Source organism: Oncorhynchus kisutch, linkage group LG14 (assembly GCF_002021735.2).
Source record: "Oncorhynchus kisutch isolate 150728-3 linkage group LG14, Okis_V2, whole genome shotgun sequence".
NCBI classification, from domain to species: Eukaryota; Metazoa; Chordata; class Actinopteri; order Salmoniformes; family Salmonidae; genus Oncorhynchus; species Oncorhynchus kisutch.
The window spans coordinates 43933060-43958429 of NC_034187.2; the positions used below are offsets into that span (position 1 = coordinate 43933060).

A 25370-nucleotide genomic window follows, 5' to 3' on the forward strand; every position below is an offset into this window, starting at 1 on the left:
TGCAGACAGGTGTTAAGGAGAATCAACGGATCAATTAGCGTGTTGAGATATTTTCCATTTAGTGCTCAGAGGGGACGCGGAGAAGATAAAGCTCACGTATAATCACAACCAAATACGGAACTTTGCAAAGTTAGCCTTCATTAAAGTTATGTTCATACCACCTGGAGGGTGGCTCCCTAACATGTCATGTCTGGTTACAAGACTAACAACCAAAACAAATAGTTTGTTTATCTCTTGGCATCCGTTTCCGACAGCAACTGTTGCCATGGGCGGCGATCAGGGCGAAACGGTCAGCTTCTCTAATTGGGAGAAGGGATTCTTTGTGACATGGGCAGTAGTTTGCCAAGGGGTTGTAAGGGTAGGTGGCTTGCGGTGGAAGATAGCAGCAAGATAGCAAGTTGGGCAGGTAAATCAAACCACGTCTTGAACGTTTATTAAAATGTGAAAGAGGAGCTAGTAGGCAGCCAACAGAGCCAGGACATACATTTGGACAGGTTTTTCTCGTAACGGTGAGTAGCTCGGCAATGAAGCAAGATAGCAATTTCGGCCACTGACTGATATGGTTCCTGTGCTAGTGCTAACAACTGACCTGGACCAGTTTCAGTCGAAAGCAGGCTAGCTAATGCTAGTCTGCACTAAATAGCTCAGAGAGATAAACACGTACACAGTAGCAACCATGTTGCTTTCCATCGTTAGATACAGTTGAAGTCGGAAGTTTACAGACACTTAGGTTGGAGTCATTAAAACTTGTTTTTCAACCACTCCACAAATTTCATGTTAAACTATAGTTTTGGTAAGTCGGTTAGGACATCTACTTTGTGCATGAATTGGAGGTGTATCTGTGGATGTATTTCAAGGCCTACCTTCAAACTCAGTGCCTCTTTGCTTGAAATCATGGGAAATATCAAAAGAAATCAGCAAAAACCTCAGAAATAAATTTGACCTCCACAAGTCTGGATCAACCCTGGGAGCAATTTCCAAACACCTGAAGGTATCACGTTCATCTGTACAAACAATAGTATGCAAGTATAAACACCATGGGACCACGCAGCAGTCATACCGCTTAGGAAGGAGACGCGCTCTGTCTCCTAGAGATGAACGTACTTTGGTGCGAAAAGTTTAAATCAATCCCAGAACAACAGCAAAAGGACCTTGTGAAGATGCTGGAGGAAACCGGTACAAAAGTATCTACACTTTGTAAAATCTGCATCGCATCCTGTCCTATGTCTTTACCTGCTCCTTCACCTTAACCCTTTCCTTGTTGTCTGAATAAAAGTACAATGCATTCTCCTTCAAAAAATGCAAGAGAAAAAGGAGCAGACAAAATGTTCAACTTATATCAACAGTACGTTTCTTGACAGCTCATAGACTTAGTAACAGCTAGGTCAATTAGGAATAAAGAAAGGCAGCAATGTATTTTTGCCCTGCTTCCCTTTCATGCTTACGTATTAAGCTGGCGATTAATATTTATGCCCTTTAGCACTGTCATAGTCTTGGATCTTTGTACTCCTTGGAGACCAAGTCTTGTTTTCGAGAGAGGTTGAAATGTATAGCCAGTACACTGTGCCAAATCAAACATCAGTTTTCTCCTCGAAACTCTAGTTGTGTAAGGAGCAGAATCGATTCACAGATACGCCAGCACTCTGCTGCCCTCATGCGATGAAATAAAACATATCCAATGATGCAGAAGGGGCAAAATGATAGAGGCAAATCCATTTGAATGCAAATATGGACAACACTGGATGAGGGCGCATTGTCAATTTCACCTGGTGCAAGTCTCTATTCAAAGTAAATGTCAGAGTTAAATCAGGGAGCCGCTGAAGCAAAGCCCTCAGCATACACTTTGCAGTGCTACAGAGACAAAAAGCCTCAGAGTGAGCCTATATGAGAAAGCACTTTGTCTAAGATGAGAGGGGAAATTCAAAGCACATTGAAGACATTGGTATTCCAAACTAATACCTGTTTAGTGTACTGCTTCAACTGAGGCCAAATGGTAAATGTGATGCACAAAAACCTGTTCCCCCAATCAAAAGCCCCAGATTAACACAGAGGTTGGCGCTAAAATAAAGGTTAGGCTACAGCACGCAGGGCTAGTGCAGCAAACACAGAGGCTACGGCAGAGGACACAAACAAGTATGAGAAGTCCTGCTACGCCCTCTGCAGAGCCATCAAAAAAGCAAAAGGACAATCTAGGAACAAGGTTGAATCCTATTACACAGGCTTTGACGCCTGACGCATGTGGCAGGGGCTACAGTGCATTACAGATTAGAAAGGAAGACCCAGCCGTAATCTGTCCAATGATGCCTTACTACCAGATGAACTCAATGCATGCTTTAAAAAAATGCAAAACTCTTGAGCCGTGCACAAGGGCAACGGCTGGCCAGGGGACTGGGTGATCTAGCTCTGCGAGGTCGATGTGAGTAAGGTTTTTAATGAGGTTAACAGGCGTAAGGCAGCAGGGCTGGAAAGTATAGCAGGGCTCATTCTCAGAGCATGTGCAGAACAGCTGGCAGGCATATTCACGATCATCTTCATCGACGGATCTGCAATGGAGCGGGTTGAGACCTTCAAGTTCCTGTGTCCAAATCACTAAGGACTTAAAATGGTCCACACACACGCAATCAGTCGTAAAGAAGACGCGACAGTGCCTCTTCCCCCTCAAGAGGTTGAAAAGATTTGCCATGGGCCCTCAAATCCTTAAAAAGTTCTACAGCTGCACCATTGAGAGTATCTTCACTGGCTGCATCACTGCTTGATATAGCAACTGTACTGCCCTCAATTGCATGGTGCTTACAGAGGGTGGTGCGGACAGCCCAGTACATTACTGGAGCTGAGCTCCCCGCCATCCAGGACCTCCATATCAGGCGGTGTGAAAGGCCCAGAACCCATAGTCTGTTCTCTCTGCTTCCACAGAGCAAGCGGTACTGGAGGAACAAGTCTGACACCAACAGGATCCTGAACAGCTTCTAACCTCAAGCCATAAGCTAAATATCTACCAAAATGGCTACATGGACTATCTGCATTGACCCTTTTAGTTTGTTTATATTTTTGCACTGTCTCTATGAACACTCACTCTATGCATACTCTACACACTCACTCCCAAACACTGACACTCCAACACACACAAACACTTCATTTGCTCACACACACAAATTCATACTTGACCCTACACACAGCAACACACACTGACATACGCTTCTGCTACTCTGTTATACATCCTGATGCCTCTACCTCTATCACTCCAGTATCCCTGCACATTATTAATATGGTATTGGCACTGACCATGGAACTGACAATGTATAAAGCTTACTTACTTTCTTGTGTTCTTCTTATTTCTATTTCTCGTTTGCTTTTGTTCTGCTTGTTCTGCTATTGTACAATTGATATTGATTACTGCATTGTTGAGAAATAACAACAAGAATAGGTATTACACTGCACTTGTGCACTACAGAGGAAGGATAAGCTCCACGCTCCCTGCCCCCCAAATATAGGCAGAACTACAACGTACAGTTAACAATCATTGTCATCCTCCTCGGGTATGCTATTGGAAGTATACACATGAAGCTACACTTCTTGATGAACTCTATCTTTCTAATTGACAGATTGTGATCGGGGCTCGGAGAGATGATTACGAACTTCAAAATTGCCAAGCCTGTGCCTTTCACAACGAACTCCCATCACCTCTCTCGTAGATCTCGCTGAATAACAATGTGCTGTGGTGAGTCACAAGCCTTACTGAATCAAACAGAGGGGGTGGCAGTATGGAGGACTAACACAGGAGCTTTTCTTCAAATAAGATTTATAGGGACAGGACAGTAGAGTGGGAGGGGGTGAGAATGTATATCCTCCGCCTACATCTCTGCAATCAAAGTGTTTTCTACTGCATTTTTTTTATTCACTTTTTTTGTTTTGTTTTTGTTGAGAGATGAACTGTAATACCTGGTTGTGATCCACGGAATTGCAGGACTGATTATGGCAAGTCTGTTTTGTTTTGGCTTGGCAAGCTAATATAGCTAGCTAATATGATTTGAATTATGCAACACCAGATTAACAGCATCAGTTTTTTGGCCACCTGCCCCGGTTCCTAGAGGGAAGTGGACTGTGGTGTGAGGGGATGCAGAAGCTCGCCTCATAGGGGGGCTTTTCCAAATTACTGCTGAGGTGTGATGGTCTTACTTATGCTTTTCAGTCGTCGAAGCATCACCCAGGTGGGTGCTGCATTTCAGTAGTGGACGATACAGCCTACCTACAGAAGAGGGACTGCGAACATCGAAGACGACACGGTACCCGATGAAGAACTCTGTGGCCTGTTTGTCAGATGTTTCTACCTCCCAGCGTGGCTGTTCCATATATGCTCCCTCCGCTCAAGATACTACCTTTTCGAACTGCCTACCTTCTAAAGCTGTGGAAGGCCATCACCGAAGAACTGCCAGATCAAAATGACGTAGCACTTCACAAGTAGAATCTACATAGAAAAGTGCTATATAGAACAAGTCTATTATTATTTATACTATACAAGTAGTGTCATTGGGGTATGGGCTGGGCATCTGAAAGAGTGCAATCAACCAATCGTTTTCATTTGACCTTGACAAAATGTTTCCGCAAACATATTGCCTTGAACATTCCCTCGCACCGTTACCTCTACCTGAGAACCAACCAAAATGTCCAAGGAACATTTCTCAATAGCTAAAGACTGAGCCACAGAGACTCTTTACTTGTCCCCCCTCTGGGCCTTAAACGCTTAAACAGGAGTCGCAGGTTGTTCGAGACACTTTTTAGCCGGGGTAAATAATATCAACAATGAAAATTAATCTGGTGTTGCGTTCCTCTCCACTCGCACCGAGGGGGTGTAAAATTGGTTTAGGAGATAAATTAGTGCTGTTAATTTGCAGGAAAAACCTGCGGGAGAGAACTGAATGAGAGAGTTGGGGAGGGTAAAGCGAAGAAGCGAGAGTCGGGCATAGGAGGGATGTGTGACATCTTCAGTGGCGAAGAAACACATCTGCTCGACGGGGTCTTTGTGTCACAAGGATTGCACATTCCTGAGGGGTATAATTTTGAGAGAGCGGGGAATGAGTGGAAAGGAGGCGTGACGGTATGTGTGACTGTGTGTGGTGTGTATATTCATTTACTATGACTATACATGAGTGGAATGGAGAACATCCATGCGTAGAAATGCAGACTTTCTATATGAATGAGAAGGCATGTGTAGTATGTGTGTTTGCGTGTGAGTGTGTATTTAAATAAAACCCACTCCTATAAATCAAGCCAGCACTGTGTTTATGGTAAAATGGTAGTAAAGTGGTCTTGAGTTGTGTTTTACATTAGTCAAATGTGAGGAGAGACAACTGAACAGCCTCTAAGCTAGTTAGGTAGGTGGTACCAGGTAGCTACCAGCTGAGTTGAATTATGTTACAGGAAGCAAAAGGTACCCATTGACACCACATTTCCCAGGCAAATGTACAGCACAGAGCGATTTAGGTTCTCTGTTGAAAGTGTCTGGGAAATCAGCCCTAAGTGTTTATCCAAGGGGAAGGGCAATTTGGAGAACATACCCTGAAGGTGGGGTTAGCTCCCAGTTCTAGCAGACACTTGACTGCAGAGGAGCACAGGTTGGAGGCGGCAATGTGCAGGGCCGTGCCGAAGTCAAAGTCACTGCAGGTGGTGTCTACCTCTGAAACAAGTTCATAGATGCAATCAAATTAGATTAAATAACACTTCATTGTATGCTTTTGCAGAAATGTGCTTTATATCTCAATGCTTCATCATCACAAGAAGACAAAAAGTTTAAGGAGAGAGAGAGGTGTGACATGCTGAAAGTCAGCAAATTGTATTTAGTTATTCTTTATTTGAACAGACAACAGTAAGTGTGGTCTATTTACTGTTTGTCTGTTTATTCAGTATATTTGAAAAATAATGTAAGAGTCTTACACTCTAGGAGCTCAGTGTTTGTCATTATACCTTGACAGACACAGTCTGTTGAAACATTGGTTATAAAATGATTGCGTCTGAGCTCCGAGAGTGTGCAGCTCTCCTTTTCTTTTTCATGTGTTCTACTCCGCTAGTTAGCACCTTGCCTAAACAGGTGTGCGGTTTTTGTTGCCTACAGATTATTCTGCATATTTGCCTTACACAAGTCCTCCCTTTGCACATACTGTATGAGTGTACTATTCTGAAAACTGGAAGCTTGAATCCTCATTTTTTGAGATCATGTGAGTGTGGTTGCAGGGGACAAAGTATCAAATGACAGTGTTGGTAATAAAGTTTCTTTCCCTTCGTAGCATTCTCTCCAGTTATCTGTTCCACAATTTATCTATCCAGCCCAAAGTGTCTCCCCTCTCTTATCCCCTATCCCCCCACCTACTCCCTTCTCTCCCCCATCTCCACTTTCCTCACCCCCGGGCTGGGAGGCGTGCAGAACCACCCGGATGAGCTGGGGCACATCGAAGTAGGCGGCGTAGTGCAGGGCACTCATGTTGGTCCACCGCGACCGCAGACCAGGCTCTGCCCCCAGGGACAGGAGTTGCTGGGCGAAGCTGGCCGCCATGTCTGCGTCACCTAAGGGGACAGACAGACGGTCAATGGCTGCCAGAACACTACAGTACACAATGTCAGGGCAGACTTTAAGCCTTCAAACAATATTTCTCACAGACAGAGAGACAGCGAGAGAGAGAGACAGACGGTCAATGGCTGCCAGAACAATACAGTACACAATGTCAGGGCAGACTTTAAGCCTTCAAACAATATTTCTCACAGAGAGAGAGAGAGCGAGAGAGAGAGACAGATGGTCAAAGGCTGCCAGAACACTACAGTACACAATGTCAGGGCAGACTTTAAGCCTTACAATCAATATTTCTCACAGACAGAGAGACAGCGAGAGACAGATGGTCAATGGCTGCCAGAACACTACAGTACACAATGTCAGGGCAGACTTTAAGCCTTCAAACAATATTTCAGACAGACGGATGGACGGACAACAAGACGGACAGTCGGTCAATGGCTGAACACTACAGTACACAATGTCAGGGCAGACTTTAAGCCTTTCAAACAGTATTTCTCATAGACAGAGAGACAGAGAGAGAGACAGACAGACAGACAAGACACTCAATCACATGCATGCACACACATATATACACTACCCTCTACTCACCTATGCCGGGTGCCCCCGCCTTGCAGCAGTAGTGCAGGAGGCTCATGTCGGTCAAGCCATCTCGGTCATTCACACCACAGCCTCTCTTTAGGATCTAACAGTGGTGCAACGATAAGCATCACTGCTATGTCTAAATAGTCAGTTAGCTATGTGCAACACAGATCTAATAATAGCCATGAAAACCTAGAAATGTCTGAGACCAAGGGATTTTACAGCACTGAACCGATACTAACTTCAGAAGCTGGAAACCCAAACAAAGGTGGCTATCACTTTTGTTGTGGGAAGTAATTTGCGAGGAGGTCTTTTTTTTTTTTGCAGTGCTATGTTATCACTAAAGCAAGTTGTAAGCTTTGGGATTCATAAAGAAATGTCCACCTGCCTGAATGCTAAATTTCCCTAAGGACAGAGGCAGAGTAGTTCCCTTTCTCAGGGGGTCAATTATCCAGTTGCCACACTATCTATAGAAAGTAATTTAAAAAATGGGGGGGGGTGGGGGAAATCTGGCAAAACACTGAGCACTAAGACAACGGGAAGAGAGAGATTACGTTTGATTTCAAGAGCTCACTGTACTGTATAGTATGTTGCAGTATTTAAATCAATACAAATGTTTTCCACAGGTGATTAGCTACACTGAATAGTTATTTTATCGTACAAATGAACGTTTTTGTGTAAAAAATATGTCTGAGTGTGGCTGACTGATGCCGGATTCAAATTATAGACCCAAATCGAGCAAAGCCAAAACGAGACGTACTGGCTTGGCCTAGTTACGCATGGACAATGGGAAAAGAAAATATTGACGCCAGCACACTATGGGTCAGCCCCATAGTGTGAATCAGGCATTAGTGTAGTCATTGACAATGTCTCTTTGTCTACAACCCCAGGAGGTTGAACAAATGGGTTATCTTAATGAACTAACCTGGAGAGATATTAAGTATATGTCCCAAATGTCACCCTATGCCCTTGATATAGTGCACTACTACTGACCAGAGCCCTGAGGGCACTAAATAGGGAAGACGGTGACATTTGGGACACAAACTAGGTGTAATGGAGGAATAAGGGTCACCTCATTGCCGATCAGGCTGATATTCTTCTGGACCTGGGGCACCCACTGCCTGAGTACGGCGAACAGCTCCGGTACCGTGGTGCTGGACTCAAACAGCACCTCCCTGCACTGGGGCTCCTCGGGGTCAAAGAAGGAGAACTCTGGAGGGAACGAGAGCAAAAACAGAAAGACACTTTTCATCCTGTCGCTTGCAATGAGACCTGGGGTGTATTCACTAGGAACCAAATTAAAGCAAATGGCCGAAACGGGGAGAGACTAACCTGAACTTGTCTAATGAGATATGCTCCGTTTTGTTATGGTTCGCAACTGTGTGCATTAATGAATACACCCTGGGTTCAAATAGTAATTAAAATAATTTCAAATATTTAATCTGGGCTTGATAGAGGATGTCTGGTAAAATGGAAGCAATAGAAAAGTCACAAAAATGCAAACCCCGCCCATCTGCCACTCAAGACAGGGTACAACAAATGCTAAAAATATATATTAACGATTTTGATTAATATTTAAACCCAGGTCTGCTTGCAATTAATACATGTATTCAGTAGACTGTACGTGTGCATACAATAAGTGAAACCTACAACCAAGGCAATATGAAATGACACGAATAGAGCAGATGAGATTCCTTATTCCACTACTATTATTCTACAATGCCAGGCAGCTTTGTACTACACAATATAGTTATATCTGAACATCTCACAACATTGTGCTCTGGTGAATGTAGCCCCGGAGTTGCAAGCACCATGCTCTAACCAACTGTGACATCTGAATCACAGAAGAACCTGGGTGGATGAGAAAAGAGCCATGATGCCACCATCACTTACTTGCACTTGTCTTTTCTTACTACCACTGACTGCAGCAAGTAAGGTTTTAATTGCAATGGCTTTGATAGGTGGTTGTCTTATCAACCTTAGTTGAAAACACTGACTAAGTCGCTCTAAATAAGAGCTTCTGTTAACTTCTTTGGGAACGGGGGGCAGTATTGAGTAGCTTGGATGAATAAGGTGCCCAGAGTAAACTGCCTGCTACTCAGGCCCAGAAGCTAGAATATGCATATAATTAGTAGATTTGGATAGAAAACACTCTAAAGTTTCCAAAACTTTACGGCGAAAGCAGACTTTGCGACTATGTTAGGTCAGCGCCTAGCCACAGAAAACCATACAGCCATTTTCCAACCAAGGAGAGGTGTCACAAAGGTCAGATGTAGCGTTAAAGTTAATCACTTACCTTTGATATTCATATGATGGCACTCCCAGGTCTCCATGTTAGACAATAAATGTTAGTTTTGTTCGATAAAGTTCATCTTTATGTCCAAATACCTCCTTTTTGTTTGCGCGTTTAGTCCAGTAATCCAAATGCACAAGGTGCAGGCACTTAGTTCAGGCGAAAAGTCAAAACATTTCTATGACACTTCGTAGAAACATGTCAAACGATGTATATAATCAATCTTTAGGATGTTTTTAACATAAATCTTCAATAATGTTTCAACCGGACAATTACTTTGTCATTAGAAATTAAAGGGAACGGAGCTTGCGCTCTTTAAGCCAGACCCCTGGTTCAAACAGCTCTTATTCGCTCCCCTTTCATAGTAGAAGCCTGAAACAACATTCTAAAGACTGTTGACATCTAGTGGAAGCCATAGGAAGTGCAATCTGACCCCATTTACACTGAATATTGGATAGGCAATCACTTACAAAAACTACAAACCTCCAAACCTCCGATTTCCCACTTCCTGGTTGGATTTTTCTCAGGTTTTCACCTGCCATATGAGTTCCGTTATACTCACACACATCATTCAAACAGGTTTAGAAACTGAGTAGCAGGCAGTTTACTCTGGGCACGCTCTTCATCCGGACGTGATAAATACTGCCCCCTATCCCAAAGGCACAGTCAACTTAGTGTAAACTTCTGAGCCACTGGAAAACCATACAGCCATTTTCCAACCAAGGAGAGGTGTCACAAAGGTCAGATGTAGCGTTAAAGTTAATCACTTACCTTTGATATTCATATGATGGCACTCCCAGGTCTCCATGTTAGACAATAAATGTTAGTTTTGTTCGATAAAGTTCATCTTTATGTCCAAATACCTCCTTTTTGTTTGCGCGTTTAGTCCAGTAATCCAAATGCACAAGGTGCAGGCACTTAGTTCAGGCGAAAAGTCAAAACATTTCTATGACACTTCGTAGAAACATGTCAAACGATGTATATAATCAATCTTTAGGATGTTTTTAACATAAATCTTCAATAATGTTTCAACCGGACAATTACTTTGTCATTAGAAATTAAAGGGAACGGAGCTTGCGCTCTTTAAGCCAGACCCCTGGTTCAAACAGCTCTTATTCGCTCCCCTTTCATAGTAGAAGCCTGAAACAACATTCTAAAGACTGTTGACATCTAGTGGAAGCCATAGGAAGTGCAATCTGACCCCATTTACACTGAATATTGGATAGGTAATCACTTACAAAAACTACAAACCTCCAAACCTCCGATTTCCCACTTCCTGGTTGGATTTTTCTCAGGTTTTCACCTGCCATATGAGTTCCGTTATACTCACACACATCATTCAAACAGGTTTAGAAACTGAGTAGCAGGCAGTTTACTCTGGGCACGCTCTTCATCCGGACGTGATAAATACTGCCCCCTATCCCAAAGGCACAGTCAACTTAGTGTAAACTTCTGAGCCACTGGAATTGTGATGCAATGCAAAAGTGAAATATTCTGTCTTTAAAAAATTTTTGGAAACTTTTCTTGTGTCATGCACAAAGTAGATGTCCTAACCGACTTGCCAAATCTATAGTTTGTTAACAAGAAATTTGTGGAGTGGTTGAAAAACGAGTTTTAATGACTCCAACATAAGTGAATGTAAACTTCCGACTTCAACTGATAATATATATATATATATATATATATATATATTGTGGCAGACCAGGGGGTTTGGTCAAGATGTTTACACCGTTCAGACATGGACAGAGTAGGATTAGCTCGGTTTCAAGGATGCCTATTTAAATAATAAATCATAAGAAAAGGATAGGTCAACCCCATGAGACCCTCTCCGGGATACCGTCTTCTGGGCTCAGGGATTTGCTGTATCCTGTCAGGCACAAAAACTGAACTCCCTCCTTTTAGCTCGGGCACCGTCTCCAACTACACGGAAGTCATCTTTCTTTGCCTAGTCCCTCTCCTTGTGTGCTGCCCTTCTGGCAGCTTTATGGGACTCGTACAGCTGGTGAGCAATCAGCCCTTGATTACCCACCAACCACAATCAGCCTCAATTAGTCCTGGCCGGAGAGCCGGTCGAGACCTGGCACGTCCAGCAGAGGGGGCCATCACCTCGTGATGTAGACTCCGTCTACCACCAGGCCTCGACGAGTCTCCATGTGGTGGCTGACCTGCTCTACGCCAAAATAAATAAATATTTAGTCTTTTATTTATTTTCAAACAGTCAATTTATATTTTCCAATGGGGCAATACATTTGGTTGAGGTTTTTGTGCTTTGTTTCAAAAACAAGGACATTTCTAAGTGACCCCAAACGTTTGAACAGTATTGTATGTATTGTAAAAAATATTATCTTTGAGAACTATCACCAAAATAAAAACTAGACAGTCAGGGAGAATCTAAAATTAAAGAAAAGGCATGGCATGGGGCCTCCATTGATTTTGTTACAATGTTTGAGTCACTCAGATAGCATAAGAACACGGCATAAGCCATGGCAAAATGTTTAGAATTACTGGAAATGTGCTTTAAACTGCACATTTTCACTCAGCCCCATGGCAAAATGTGTAGAATTGTAGGGAATTGGCTTCTAAACTGCAAAGTTGTCTCTGCGGCTAAGAGAAGGGCCTCTAAAGGGTCGGAGATGGCGTCGTTGGCCACACCCACTACAACGCTGATTTGTCTAATACTACGTATACTACAGTGGTTCCTCCTTTAAAAGTTGTGAGCTTGCGCCGTGGGACTTAGAGATACTTTGTGGTTTAGTACTGTACCCTGTGTCACCATTTCATTGCTCCAGATCTGCGCAAGGGGGAGTTAGAGCACTGATTATGCTTTTGAGTCCTACTGTGTCTCTAACTGACAATGACTGGGCGACAAACCTAAATAGAAACTGATAATTGTGCACAACTTCAGTATTACTTACTAAAACTATTATTATTATTATTTTGCTCTTACTGTAGTAGTGTAGGCCACTTCCGACCGGTCATGCTGTACAGTGCCTGAGTAGTGCAACGGTCCAAGACACTACATAGCAGTACAAGCTGTGTTGCTAAAGATGCTGGTTCAATACCGGTGCCGGCCTCGACTGGGAGACCCATGAGATGACTGTAGGTTTTTCTCCCGTTAGAAACATAAATAATTCTAAATAACAAATCTTTATGCTTTCATTAATAAAATAATGATAAAAATACTCTTGCAAAATGCAGATGTTTATTTAGTTATGGATCCATAAAGAATTACTTTGGGAATAAATATATAAATATATAATATATAATATATAATATATAAAAATTTAAATATATACTGAATTACAGAAATATCCTCCAATCCTCTATATATAATTATTGGGGAGAGTCACGTCAGATTTATCGATATATTGTAGGCCTACCGTAGATAACATGAGTCTCATTAGTGTTGAGTGAATGTGCTGTTAAAAGTGGTGTAGCGCTTATTTAATTAAAGAGCATATTGAAGTTAGAAGCAATAGGATTTGAGCACCATTTTGCGCTGGTCTGAGACAAGCATGGGGACTGGTCTTGATAAATCAATTAGATTTTTATTTTCACTGAATCTACATTTGCGTATTGGTTGGACTACAATTATACAATTAGGGTGTAGAAATGTTATGCTCTTAGTGTAACCTTTATTTAACTAGGCAAGTCAGTTAAGAACAAATTCTTATTTACAAGGACAGCTTACTCCTTCCTCCCTGTTGGGGAATTGAACCCCGGTCTCCTGCGTGCCCTGCCCACACGACACAGGGATTCTTTAGCAAAATAGCCCTGTACTCCCGACCGTCACGCTGTAGAGTGCCATATTTTCCATTCTATCCAAACGGAAACCCAGTGGGTTTTTCATTTTTCTTGGAATAGAAACACCATAATATTGATCACGTTAATTAAGCAGGTAATAGTCAAAAGTTTGGACACACTTACTCATTCCTGGTTTTTTCCCTTTGTTTTTACATTGCAGAATAATAGTGAAGACATCATAACAATGAAATAACATATATATGGACTCAGTTAAGAACAAATCTTATTTTTAAGGACAGCCTACTCCTTCCTCGCCGTCGGGGAATTGAACCCCAGTTTCCCGCGTGCCAGCATTCTCTAGTACAGCCATTATTGAAGGCTATCAAATGCTTCTCAAAGATGCCCTCTGGTGGTCAAACTAGCACTAATTATTTTATTTATTTTATTTAACCTATATTTACCAGAAAGGGCTCATTGAGATTTTAAATCTCTTTTTCAAGAGCATCCTGGCCAAGATAGGCAGCACCAAGTCATTACAAAAATTACAGACAAACAACATGAACAACTACAAGTAATCTAGTACAAACCATAGAATTCACAAGAGTATAACAAAATCAAAAACAGCAAATCAAAAACATTGACAGGTCAGGGAATCAGTCTCAAGATCAGTCATCAGTGATTTAAAAATACCAATCGGGACAAGTTCTTCCAGTTTAAAAGTATTTTGTAAGGCGTTCCAAGACAATGGCGCAGAGTTCATAAAATCCCTTTTACCAAATTCAGTTCGGACATTTGGAACAGTTAGCAGGATAAAGTCCAGCGAACGAAGAGTACCCACCACATTTCTGAACAATAAAAATGCCCAAATAAAAAGGTAGTAAACCCAAAACGGCTTTGTAAATAAAAGTATACCCGTGCCTGAGCATACGACTGACTAGAGAAGGCCAGCCAACCCTGGGATACAAAGTGCAGTTGTGCGTAAGGGTTTTGCAGTTTAAAATAAATCTCAAAGTGCCATGGTAAAGGGTGTCAATTGATCTCAAACACTGAGCGGAAGCATTCATATATAAAATATCCCCATAGTCTAGTAAAGGCACAAATGTAGCTGATACTATCCTCCTTCTGGCTTCAAAAGAAAAACAGGCCTTATTCCTAAAATAAAATCCCAATTTCAGCTTACATTTTTTTGTAAGTTGTTGAATATGCAATTTAAAAGAGAGTCCGTCATCAATTAAAATTCCAAGATATTTATATGAGGTTACAACCTCAATCTCCTTGCCCTGACAGGTAGTAATAGGTGAAAGGTTCAGAGGTATATTTCTTGCTTTAGAAAACACCATTAGTTCAGTCAGTATTGAGGATAAGCTTCAATTGGCACAAAGTATTTTGAACAGTATAAAAAGCGGTTTGCAAGTTCTGGAAGGCTTTTGCAAGAGACGAGGTACAACAGTAAATAACAGTATCATCAGCATAAAAATGAAGTGCCGCATTTTGGACATTTTTGTCTAAATAATTTATATAAATAGTGAATAAGAGAGCACCAAGTACAGAGCCTTGGGGCACACCATTAAAGACAGACAATTTAACAGACATAAGCCCATCAAATTGAGTGCACCGAGTTCTATCAGACAGATAGTTAGCAAACCATGCAACTGCATGCTCTGAAAGACCTACACTCGACAATCTCTGCCTTAGTATAGCATGATCAACTGTATCAAAAGCCTTAGAGAGATCAATAAAAAGTGAGACAGTGCTGTTTTTTGACAAGGGGTTCAGTGATATCATTTAAAACCTTCATGACTGCTGTAATTGTGCTATGCTTCTTCCTAAAGCCCGATAGTAAATAAAACCGCTTTTAGCTGTTCACTAACAAGGGCTTCAAGTATTTTCACCAGGGGTAATGGTACCAGCGGTTCACACTTAAATAACGTGCCATAGAATTCTGCGGCACCATGCAAGCTGTGACGTAGTACACTGCAACTTGTAAAGGAGAAACCACTGTATGAAGTTGAGTTATTGTAAAATTTAAATATATACATTTTTTGGAGACAATATTACCATGAATTTCATTGTCGGACACGGACAAATGGTACACCATACAACTCACAAGGCCCAGATGCTTATTTTGGTCCAACTTGTGTCCATATCAGACAAACACGCATATTTATTGAAAATGTTCTTTGATTTTGCCTTTTAAGAAGTCTGGAGAGCCGTAGAGACAATATACATAGTTTCGATTGCCCCGGTCGAGACTCATTCAATGGTACCTTGCAGTTCACTCTACCTCACACAGAAGTTTGTCTATAGCTGTTGACATCACATGAGCCTCTCTGAGCCAATGAAAATGTACAAAGCACACTTATGAAACGAGGTGGTGTAGTACCACTTACGTCACCTGGATGGCAGTATAATACACACCATTGAAATCACCACAGCGAGCTGATTCCAGCCATTTTTCAGATATACAGTATATGTCAGATTTATAGTTCTTGTTTTAATAGATCCATTCATATTTGTCAACTCAGTGTGGTTTTAAGGATTATATTAACAATCAAAGGATGTATGTACTCTGTGTGTGTGTGTGTGTGTGTGTCTGACATTTGTATGCCTTTGAGTGTGTGCATACATTTTTTTACGTGTAGGCCTAATGAAATGTTTCAAATGCACTTTAATCTTTCAATACACTTAGATCTGAATTTCATGTGATGTTGTGTTTCCTTACCGCAGTCAGTGGGCATGGGGGCCGAGGCCACCTGGTGGATGGTGGGGCGCGCTACACCACTGTGGGACAACGCGCTGTAACGGCCCAGGTCAGTGTCCCCCTCTGAAGACTCTGGCACCGGGACATCCTCTTTGGTCATCTCCCACCCAGGGCCTATAGACACACAGACAAGAGCAGAGTAATAAATACGGGTCATGATAATTTACCAATCAATCAAAAGTTTTAGGCTACATCAGCAGTTATCACATGTGCTGTACATTACACCATTGGCCTACATGCTACATTGTGACTGATTGTGATAAAAACGGATAGCCCCCTGAGCTAAAGCCCAGACACTAGCTCAGATCTTACCATCAGAATCCATCTAGCCTAGTACCATTTCATCATCATTGCTATCAAAGCAGAACATAAATGAGAAAATGGATGGCAGGCAACGGCATGCAAATAAAAAGGTCTGATTCTCCTAAACGAATGGCCTATCCATTTATATGCACAATTACTTTTCTAACAGGAATTCTAAATGGTTTTAGAAGGTTACCTGGTCCAAGTCCAACACCACTGCATGGATTTTGGGCCACACCGGTCTTAAAAATATATATACTTAGTGGAAACGTTCAACCACTACACATTCTGTGGTTGTTTGTGTTGGATTAAAAACCATGTTAGAAAATGTGGTTGTATAACTACAGGGTCCTTTCCAACTGACTAGAATAAAAAAAGAGCTACTGTGTACTATTATACCACAATTCCGGTTTCAACAGAATTAATAGTGGAAAATAGGGATATGTAAGCCCTGGTGTAGAGCAGACCCATTTAATAGTGCTGACTCCAACCAACAGCACATACAGTGAGCTCCAAAAGTATTGGGACAGGGACACATTTTTGGTTGTTTTGTTTTGGCTCTGTACTCCAGCACTTTGGACTTGAAATGATACAATGATAACAAGATTAAAGTGCAGGCTATCTTCATCCATATCGGGTGAACCATTTAGAAATAGTCCCCTCATTTAAGTCGACTGAAAGTATTGGGACAAATTCCCATATGTGTATTAAAGTATTCAAACGTGTAGTATTTGGTCCCATATTCCTAGTGCGCAATGATTACATCCATCTTGTGAATCTTCAAACTTGTTGGATGCATTTGCTGTTTGTTTTGGTTGTGTTCCAAATGATTTTATGCCCAATAGAAATTAACTCTAATGTATTGTGTGATTTCGGAGTCACTTTTATTGTAAATAAGAATAAAACATCAAATTGTATTTGTCACATGCGTGGAATACAACAGGTTTCACCTGAGAGTGAAACGCTTACTTACAAGCCCTTAACCAACAATGCAGTTAAGAAATAAGAATATATTTACTTTACTAAACTAAATAATAAATAAAGAGCAACAATGAAGAGTAGCGAGTAGCTGTTAATCTATGTTCTTAGATTAATGAGGATGCTTAATTCATGAATTACAGATAGTACTGAATGAATGGGGAATAATGACATGTGAGAAAGTTAGCATACCCCCAAGACATGCTAAACTATCAACATTACAATAACAGGGGAGGTTAGCATGTCTTGGGGGTATGATACTTGTGCTTCTGTAATTTTCTTACTCATCATTACTCATTTCAGCACTACTTTACAAGGTCACTTTACTTGACGTAAAAGTTTTGCCGGCAAATAGTCTGGAACAAAGATGTTTCAGTCTTCTCATACCAGATGGCCAGATGGCGTCACTTTACTTTAACTTGATTAACCTGTACCCCGTACATTGACTAGGTACCAGTACCCCCTGTGTATAGCCTTGTTATTGTTATGTATTGTGTTACTTTTTGATAGGTTAGGTTAGGTTAGGTTTATTTATTAAATATTTTATTAACCGTATTTCTTGAACTGTTGGTTAAGGGCTTGTAAGTAAGCATTTCACGGTAAGGTCTACAACTATTATATTTTCCCTGCATTAAAGCTATTTGACAAAGAAGGAAAGTGATGGAGTGCTGCATCAGATGACCTGGCCTCCACAATCACCCGACCTCAACCCAATTGAGATGGTTTGGGATGAGTTGGACAGCAGAGCGAAGGAAAAACAGCCAACAAGTGCTCAGCATGTGGGAACTCCTGCAAAACTATTGGAAAACATTCCAGGTGAAGCTGGTTGAGAGAATTCCAAGTGTGTGCAAGCCAAAGGGTGGCAATTTGAAGAACCTCAAATATAAAATATTGTTTTGATTTGTTTAACACTTTTTTGGCTACTACATGATTGCCTGTGTTATTTCAAAGTGTTGATGTCTTCTATTTTTCAACAATGTAGAAAATAGTAAAAAATAAAGAAAAACCCTTGAATGAGTTGTAGGTCTGTCCAAAATGTTGACTATTACTTGCTTAATTAACGTGATTCATATTATGGTGTTTCTATTCCATGAGTAGGTGTTCACTCACCTCGACATCATATTTTTTTTAAGTGCAAGGATGTGTCCGAATCCGTATCACTTTCTACAGTGAAAAGTCGTAGCCGCTTTGGCGTAGTCATTTTTTGTCAAATGAACGCATAACCGGAAACGGGGTAATGGTTGATGACAACAGCCACGTGAATATGACAACAGGTTGTTAGCAAGTTCATTTAGCGATTTTGACAAAGATATTATTGTGAGTAAAACAAGGCTGTTTGCGGCTGCTATAGTAATGTAAAGACAGGCCGTTGATGGCCGCTATGGGTTCTAAAGGGTTAACCTCTCTGGCGCCGGCGTTCCGCTAGCGACCCACCTCGACAACATCCAGTGAAATTGCAGAGCGCCAAATTCAAAATACAGAAATAGTCAGAATAAAGATTTCAAAAAAATACAAGTGTTATACATCGGCTTAAAGATTAACTTCTTGTTAATTCTTCTGCTTTGTCAGATTTCAAGAAGGCTTTACGGTGAAAGCATACCATGCGATTATCTGAGGACAGCGCTCCGCTTACGAAAGCATACGGACATTTTGCAACCAAGTAAAGGAATTACAAAAGTCAGAAATAGCGATAAAATTAATCACTTACCTTTGAATATCTTTATATGGTTGCAGTCACAAGAGTCTTAGCTACACAATACATCTTTGTTTTGTTCGATAAAGTCCCTCTTTATACCCCAAAAACTCAGTTTTGTTGGTTTTGTTCAGTAATCCACTGGCTCAAAGGCGGTGAAAACATGCAGACGAATACATCCTAATAGTACCGGTAAAGTTCGTCGAAACATGTCAAACGATGTTTCTAATTAATCCTCAGGCTGTCAATTGTTGAAATAATCGATAATATTTCAACCGGATAATAGCGTATTCAATAGAAAGGAAAAACAACGAAGGGCGCTCACTCGGTCACACGCGCAAACCAGCTCTGCATGATTCTACAGTTCACAAGCCTGAAACAATGTCTAAAGACTGTTGACATCTAGTGGAAGCCATAGGGACTGCAGTCGGGGTCCTAACCCATTAGATAATCTATAGGCATTCAATTGAAAACTACCCACATCAAAAAAATCCCACTTCCTGCCATATCAGTTCTGTTATACTCGCAGACATTATTTTAACAGTTTTGGACATTTTAAGAGTGTTTTCTATCCAAATCTACCATATGCATATCCTAGCTTCTAGGATATGACACATGTCAATCAGGAGTTCCAATGGGGCAGTCCCGTTTTAGTTCTCTTATGTACTTACACAGAAAGTAATATTTGCATGATTTAGCTTATTCATTATTCGTTTGCTATCATTCATGTGACTGACCAATACTGGTTCATGCATGTTTGCAGACCAATACCTCACGAGGCTTCTTCTCTCCAAGTTGAGACCTTGAAACTGAGATATCATTCTCAAAACAAGGGTGTGGGCACAGTGAGGATTTCTTCCAGGTGTTCAATCAGTCACTTGCATGAACACAAATGGGTTATTAGAAAAGCATAAACATTTCCATCACACACCCCTTTGAGCAAGATCAAGTTATTTATTATTACTTGGGATGGTGTATCAATACACTCAGTCGCTACAAAGATACAGGTGTCCTTCCGATCTCAGTTGCCGGAGAGGAAGGAAACCCCTCAGGGATTTCACTATAAGGCCAATGGTGACTTTAAGAGTTCTTTGTTGTATTGTTTCAGGTAGAATCTACTTAAAAGCTATAAAAGGCTACATATCAACACCCACGAGTTTAACTCAATTACTCTCCTAGTATAGGTTCTTTATTGGTGCCAATGGAAATGCCTACAGCAGCCAGGTGGCACCACCTGGGTAACCACACATCCTGCCTAGCCCTACTGAGAGAGAGAAAGGGAGACCTTTTCCACTGCCACCTGTCCTCTTTGATGCCAGGCAAATAAAGACACACACACAACCACACACTAGTCTCAGAAAGCCCTAGGTCTGATCATTGTTAATGAGGGAGGCCACCCCTCTGCCTAGGAAGACAGACTACACACAGACACACTCATGGGCTAGGTCAAAACCAACAAAAGAGCAGTCACACACACACACAAAACTGGGATTCCTGGCTTTTGGTCGATAAAAAAATATATTAAAAAGTTGATAAAACTGTTGCCCCAAAAAATGACTGAAAAAAAAAAATCCCATTTCAAAATAATGATTTTTATTCATTGCTGGTAATACATTTGACCATCATGATTAATGGCCTATAGGTTAATTTGTATAATAAAGTGGAATTAAATTGGTGTGTGTGTGTGTGTGTATTTTTTTAGGCTACATGATGAATATCTAACACAACTAATCACACACGCACAGCATACAGAGCCTTTTGAGATGGATTTCCCCTGCAGCTCCTCAGCTGGTTGCAGTTGGAGTAAAACATGTGCTTTTATAAGCCCATTCATTGACAAACAATTCTAAATGCAATCCCATGTCAAAAACATTTTTGGTGCACACTTAAAAAGAGCAAGGCCTACTATTTTTTTTCCTCAACTGGTAGCCTAATTGAAGTGCGCCTCCCATTCACAATTCAAGTGCAGGCAACAGGCTATCGGAGCGTCACCACCACTTTACAATGTGAGCTGGAGGCAGAATGCATTTTGAAAACACAGCCCTACTTAATTGTTTGAAACCTAAGTCTTTTACATCATATCATGTCTTACCTTGCTTCAAAGTAGTCTATAGGCAAATCCCACCATTTAAATGTGGAGGCAATTATTTTATAAAGACTTCAAAGGCGGAGCGTGAGTTTCAAGTTTGGGGAAGCTTACAATTTATCATACCATTTCTACCGATCTGCATGCCAGTTATGATTTTCATATGCACACTTTCGTGGAACAGTTTAATTTCAATATAACGTTTTTGTTTCTCAAAATTATTCTCACATGGTTAAAAACTTCTTACGGCTGAAATCCTGTTAACGGGATCGATATGACAACAGCCAGTGAAAGTGCAGGGCGCCAAATTCATTTCCTCAAACATACAATTTAAAATGTGAGATTTCTTTTGTTTGAATTTGGCGCCCTGCACTTTCACTGGCTGTTGTCATATCGATCCCGTTAACAGGATTTCAGCCGTAAGAAGTTTTTAACCATGTGAGAATAATTTTGAGAAACAAAAACGTTATATTGAAACCATTTTAAAGATACACTTGTTGTTAATCCCACCACAGTGTCCGATTTCAAAAAGGCTTTACGACGAAAGGATACCATGCGATTATGTTAGGTCAGCGCCTAGTCACAAAAAAACAGCCATTATTCCAGCCAAAGAAAGGAGTCACAAAAAGCAGAAATAGAGATAAAATGAATCACTAACCTTTGATGATCTTCATTAGATGGGACTCATAGGACTTCATGTTGCACAATACATGTATGTTTTGTTCGATAAAGTTCATATTTATATCCAAAAATCTCAGTTTACATTGGCGCGTTATGTTCAGTCATGTTTTGCCTCCAAAACATCCGGTGATTTTGCAGAGAGCCACATCAATTTACAGGAATACTCATCATAAATGTTGATGAAAATACAAGTGTTATGCATAGAATTAAAGATATACTTCTCCTTAATGCAACAACTGTGTCAGATTTCAAAAAAGCTTTACAGCGAAAGCACACCATGGAATGATCTGAGTACAGCGTTCAGCCACCAAAACAAGACATACAGATACCCGCCATGTTGTGGAGTCAACAGAAGTCAGAAATAGCATGATAAATATTCACTTACATTTGATGATCTTCATCGGAATGCACTCCCAGGAATTCCAGTTCCACAATAAATGCTTGTTTTGTTCGATAAAGTCCATCATTTATGTCCAAATACCTCCTTTTTGTTTGCACATTTAGTTCACAAATCCAAATTCACAAGGCGCAGGCATTTAGTCCAGACGAAAAGTCAAAACAGTTCCATTACAGTTCGTAGAAACATATCAAATGATGTATAGAATCAATCTTTAGGATGTTTTTATCAAAAATCTTCAATAATATTCCAATCGGACAATTCCTTTGTCTTCAGAAATTAAAAGGAACGGAGCTCGCTCTCACGGCCGCGAAGGGTGACTAAACTCATAACATTCTGCCAGACCCCTGATTCAAACAGCTCTTATTCTCTCCCCCTTCATAGTAGAAGCTTGAAACAAGGTTCTAAAGACGGTTGACATCTAGTGGAAGCCTTAGGAAGTGCAATCAGACCAAATTTACACTGTATATTGGATAGGCAATCACTTGAAAAACTACAAACCTCAGATTTCCCACTTCCTGTTTGGATTTTTTCTCAGGTTTTTGCCTGCCATAGGAGTTCTGTTATACTCACAGACATCATTCAAACAGTTTTAGAAGCTTCAGAGTGTTTTCTATCCAAATCTACTAATAATATGCATTTCTTAGCTTCTGGGCCTGAGTAGCAGGCAGTTTACTCTGGGTACCTTATTCATCCAAGCTACTCAATACTTCCCCCAGCCCAAAGAGGTTAATGATACAAATCTGAAATAAAATGATAAAATTCTAAAAGTTCAAATTAAACTAATGCGAGAGCACCAGCCTCTGCCATATGGACACAATAATAAACCGTGATCCATTGGCGGCTAAAGAAATGAGCGCATGGAACTCAAAGCCTGAGAGCATGGAACTCAAAGCCTATAGGCCAATGCAGCAGTAGACCTATAAACTTCAATTTTCAAATAAGTCAAAATACATAAAGCCGACAAATAAAAACTGTAAAAAAAATATAAGGAAAATTCAGGTTCTTTCAATTGCATTTCTCTCTTTACTCAGCCTGTCCGCCTCCCTTTCTATGTGTCTTTACTTGAGCTACTCCTTTCCCCATTACATTTGTTTAGTACCGATGATATATCTCATGGGGAACTAATAAAAATAAACAATCAAAGGGAACACAATTCACACAATGAATGCGAAATAATTGTCATTTTCTTTTATCATATTACTCCAGTGCTAGCCTCTCTACATTGGCTTCCGGTTAAGGCTAGGGCTGATTTCAAGGTTTTACTGCTAACCTACAAAGCATTACATGGGCTTGCTCCTACCAATCTTTCTGATTTGGTCCTACAGTACATACCTACACGTACACTATGGTCACAAGACGCAGCCCTCCCTATTGTGACCTAGAATTTCTAAGCAAACAGCTGGAGGCAGGGCTTTCTCCTATAGAGCTCCATTTTCATGGAATGGTCTGCCTACCCATGTGAGAGACGCAGACTCTGTCTCGACCTTTAAGTCTTTATTGAAGACTCGTCTCTTCAGTAGGTCCTATGATTGAGTGTAGTCTGGCCCAGGGGTGTGAAGGTGAACGGAAAGGCACTGGAGAAATGAACCGCCCTTGCTGTCTCTGCCTCTAACCCTATTACGGGGGCTGAGTCACTGGCTTACTGGGTGGCAGGTAACCTAGTGGTTGGAGCGTTGGACTAGTAACTGAAAGGTTGCTAGATTGAATCCCTGAGCTGACAAGGTATAAATCTGTTGTTCTGCCCCTGAACCGTCCCTAGGAGGGGTGTATCACTTGAGTGGGTTGAGTCACTGACGTGATCTTCCTGTCCGGGTTGGCGCCCCCCTCGGGTTCGTGCCGTTAAAAGGAGATCTTCATGGCCTATATTCGGCCTTGTCCCAGGGTAGTAAGTTGGTGGTTTGAAAATATCCCTCTAGTGGTGGGGGCTGTGCTTTGGCAAAGTGGGTGGGGTTATATCCTGCCTGGTTGGCCCTGTCCGGGGATATTGTCGGACGGGGCCACAGTGTCTCCTGACCCCTCCTGTCTCAGCCTCCAGTATTTATTTACGCAGTATTTATGCTTGGATCAGTGTGTTATATCTGGAGTATTAATTCATTCTTATCCGGTGTCCTGTGCGAATTTAAGTATGCGTTCTCTGATTCTCTCTCTCTCTCTTTCTTTCTTTCTCTCTCTCTCTCTCTCTCAGAGGACCTGAGCCCTGGGACCATGCCTCAGGACTACCTGGCCTGATGACTCATTGCTGTCCCTAGTCCACCTGGTTGTGCTGCTGCTCCAGTTTCAACTGTTCTGCCTGCGGCTTGTTCACCGGACGTGCTACATTGTAGAGGTCGACCGATTATGATTTTTCAATGCCGATACCGATACCGATTATTGGAGGACAAAAAAAGACGATGCCGATTAATCGGCCGATTAAAAAAATAACATAACAAATGTATTTGTAATAATGACAATTACAACAATACTGAATTAACACTTATTTTAACTTAATATAATACATCAATAAAATCAAATTAGCCTCAAGTAGATAATGTAACATGTTCAATTTGTTTTAAATAATGCAAAAACAAAGTGTTGGAGAAGAACGTAAAAGTGCAATATGTGCTATGTAAGAAAGCTAACGTTTCAGTTCCTTGCTCAGAACATGAGAACATATGAAAGCTGGTGGTTCCTTTTAACATGAGTCTTCAATATTCCCAGGTAAGAAGTTTTAGGTTGCAGTCATTATAGGACTATTTTCCTCTATACCATTTGTATTTCATTAACCTTTGACTATTGGATGTTCTTATAGGAACTTTAGTATTGCCAGTGTAACAGTATAGCTTCCGTCCCTCTCCTCGCTCCTCCCTGGGCTCGAACCAGCAACACAACAACAACAGCCACCACATCGAAGCAGCGTTACCCATACAGAGCAAGGGGAACAACCACCCAAAGGCTCAGAGCGAGTGAAGTTTGAAACGCTATTAGCGCGCGCTAACTAGCCAGCCATTTCACTTCGGTCACACTTCGGTTGATAGGTTTGAAGTCATAAACAGTGCAATGCTTGACACACAACGAAGAGCTGCTGGCAAAACGCACGAAAGTGCTGTTTGAATGAATGTTTACGCGCCTGCTTCTGCCTACCACCGCTCAGTCAGATACTTAAATACTTGTATGCTCAGTCAGATTATATGCAACACAGGACGCGCTAGATAATATCTAGTAATATCATCAACCATGTGTAGTTAACTAGTGATTATGATTGATTGTTTTTTATGAGATAAGTTTAATGCTAGCTAGCAACTTACCTTGGC

At 41.2% G+C, this 25370-nt stretch overlaps 1 protein-coding gene across 1 annotated transcript in view; it reads right to left on the minus strand.

Moving 5' to 3' along the window:
* The window catches only part of LOC109878137 (CAP-Gly domain-containing linker protein 4), a 95465-nt gene that overhangs the window by 67499 nt on the left and 2596 nt on the right, over nt 1–25370 (minus strand). The window contains exons 2-6 of the mRNA XM_020470351.2: nt 15901–16053; nt 8214–8353; nt 7151–7244; nt 6397–6558; nt 5556–5674 (exon numbers count right to left, since the gene is read on the minus strand). Of these exons, the coding sequence (XP_020325940.1) occupies nt 5556–5674; nt 6397–6558; nt 7151–7244; nt 8214–8353; nt 15901–16039 (654 nt within the window). The 5' untranslated portion in view covers nt 16040–16053. The remainder of the gene's footprint in view (nt 1–5555; nt 5675–6396; nt 6559–7150; nt 7245–8213; nt 8354–15900; nt 16054–25370) is intronic.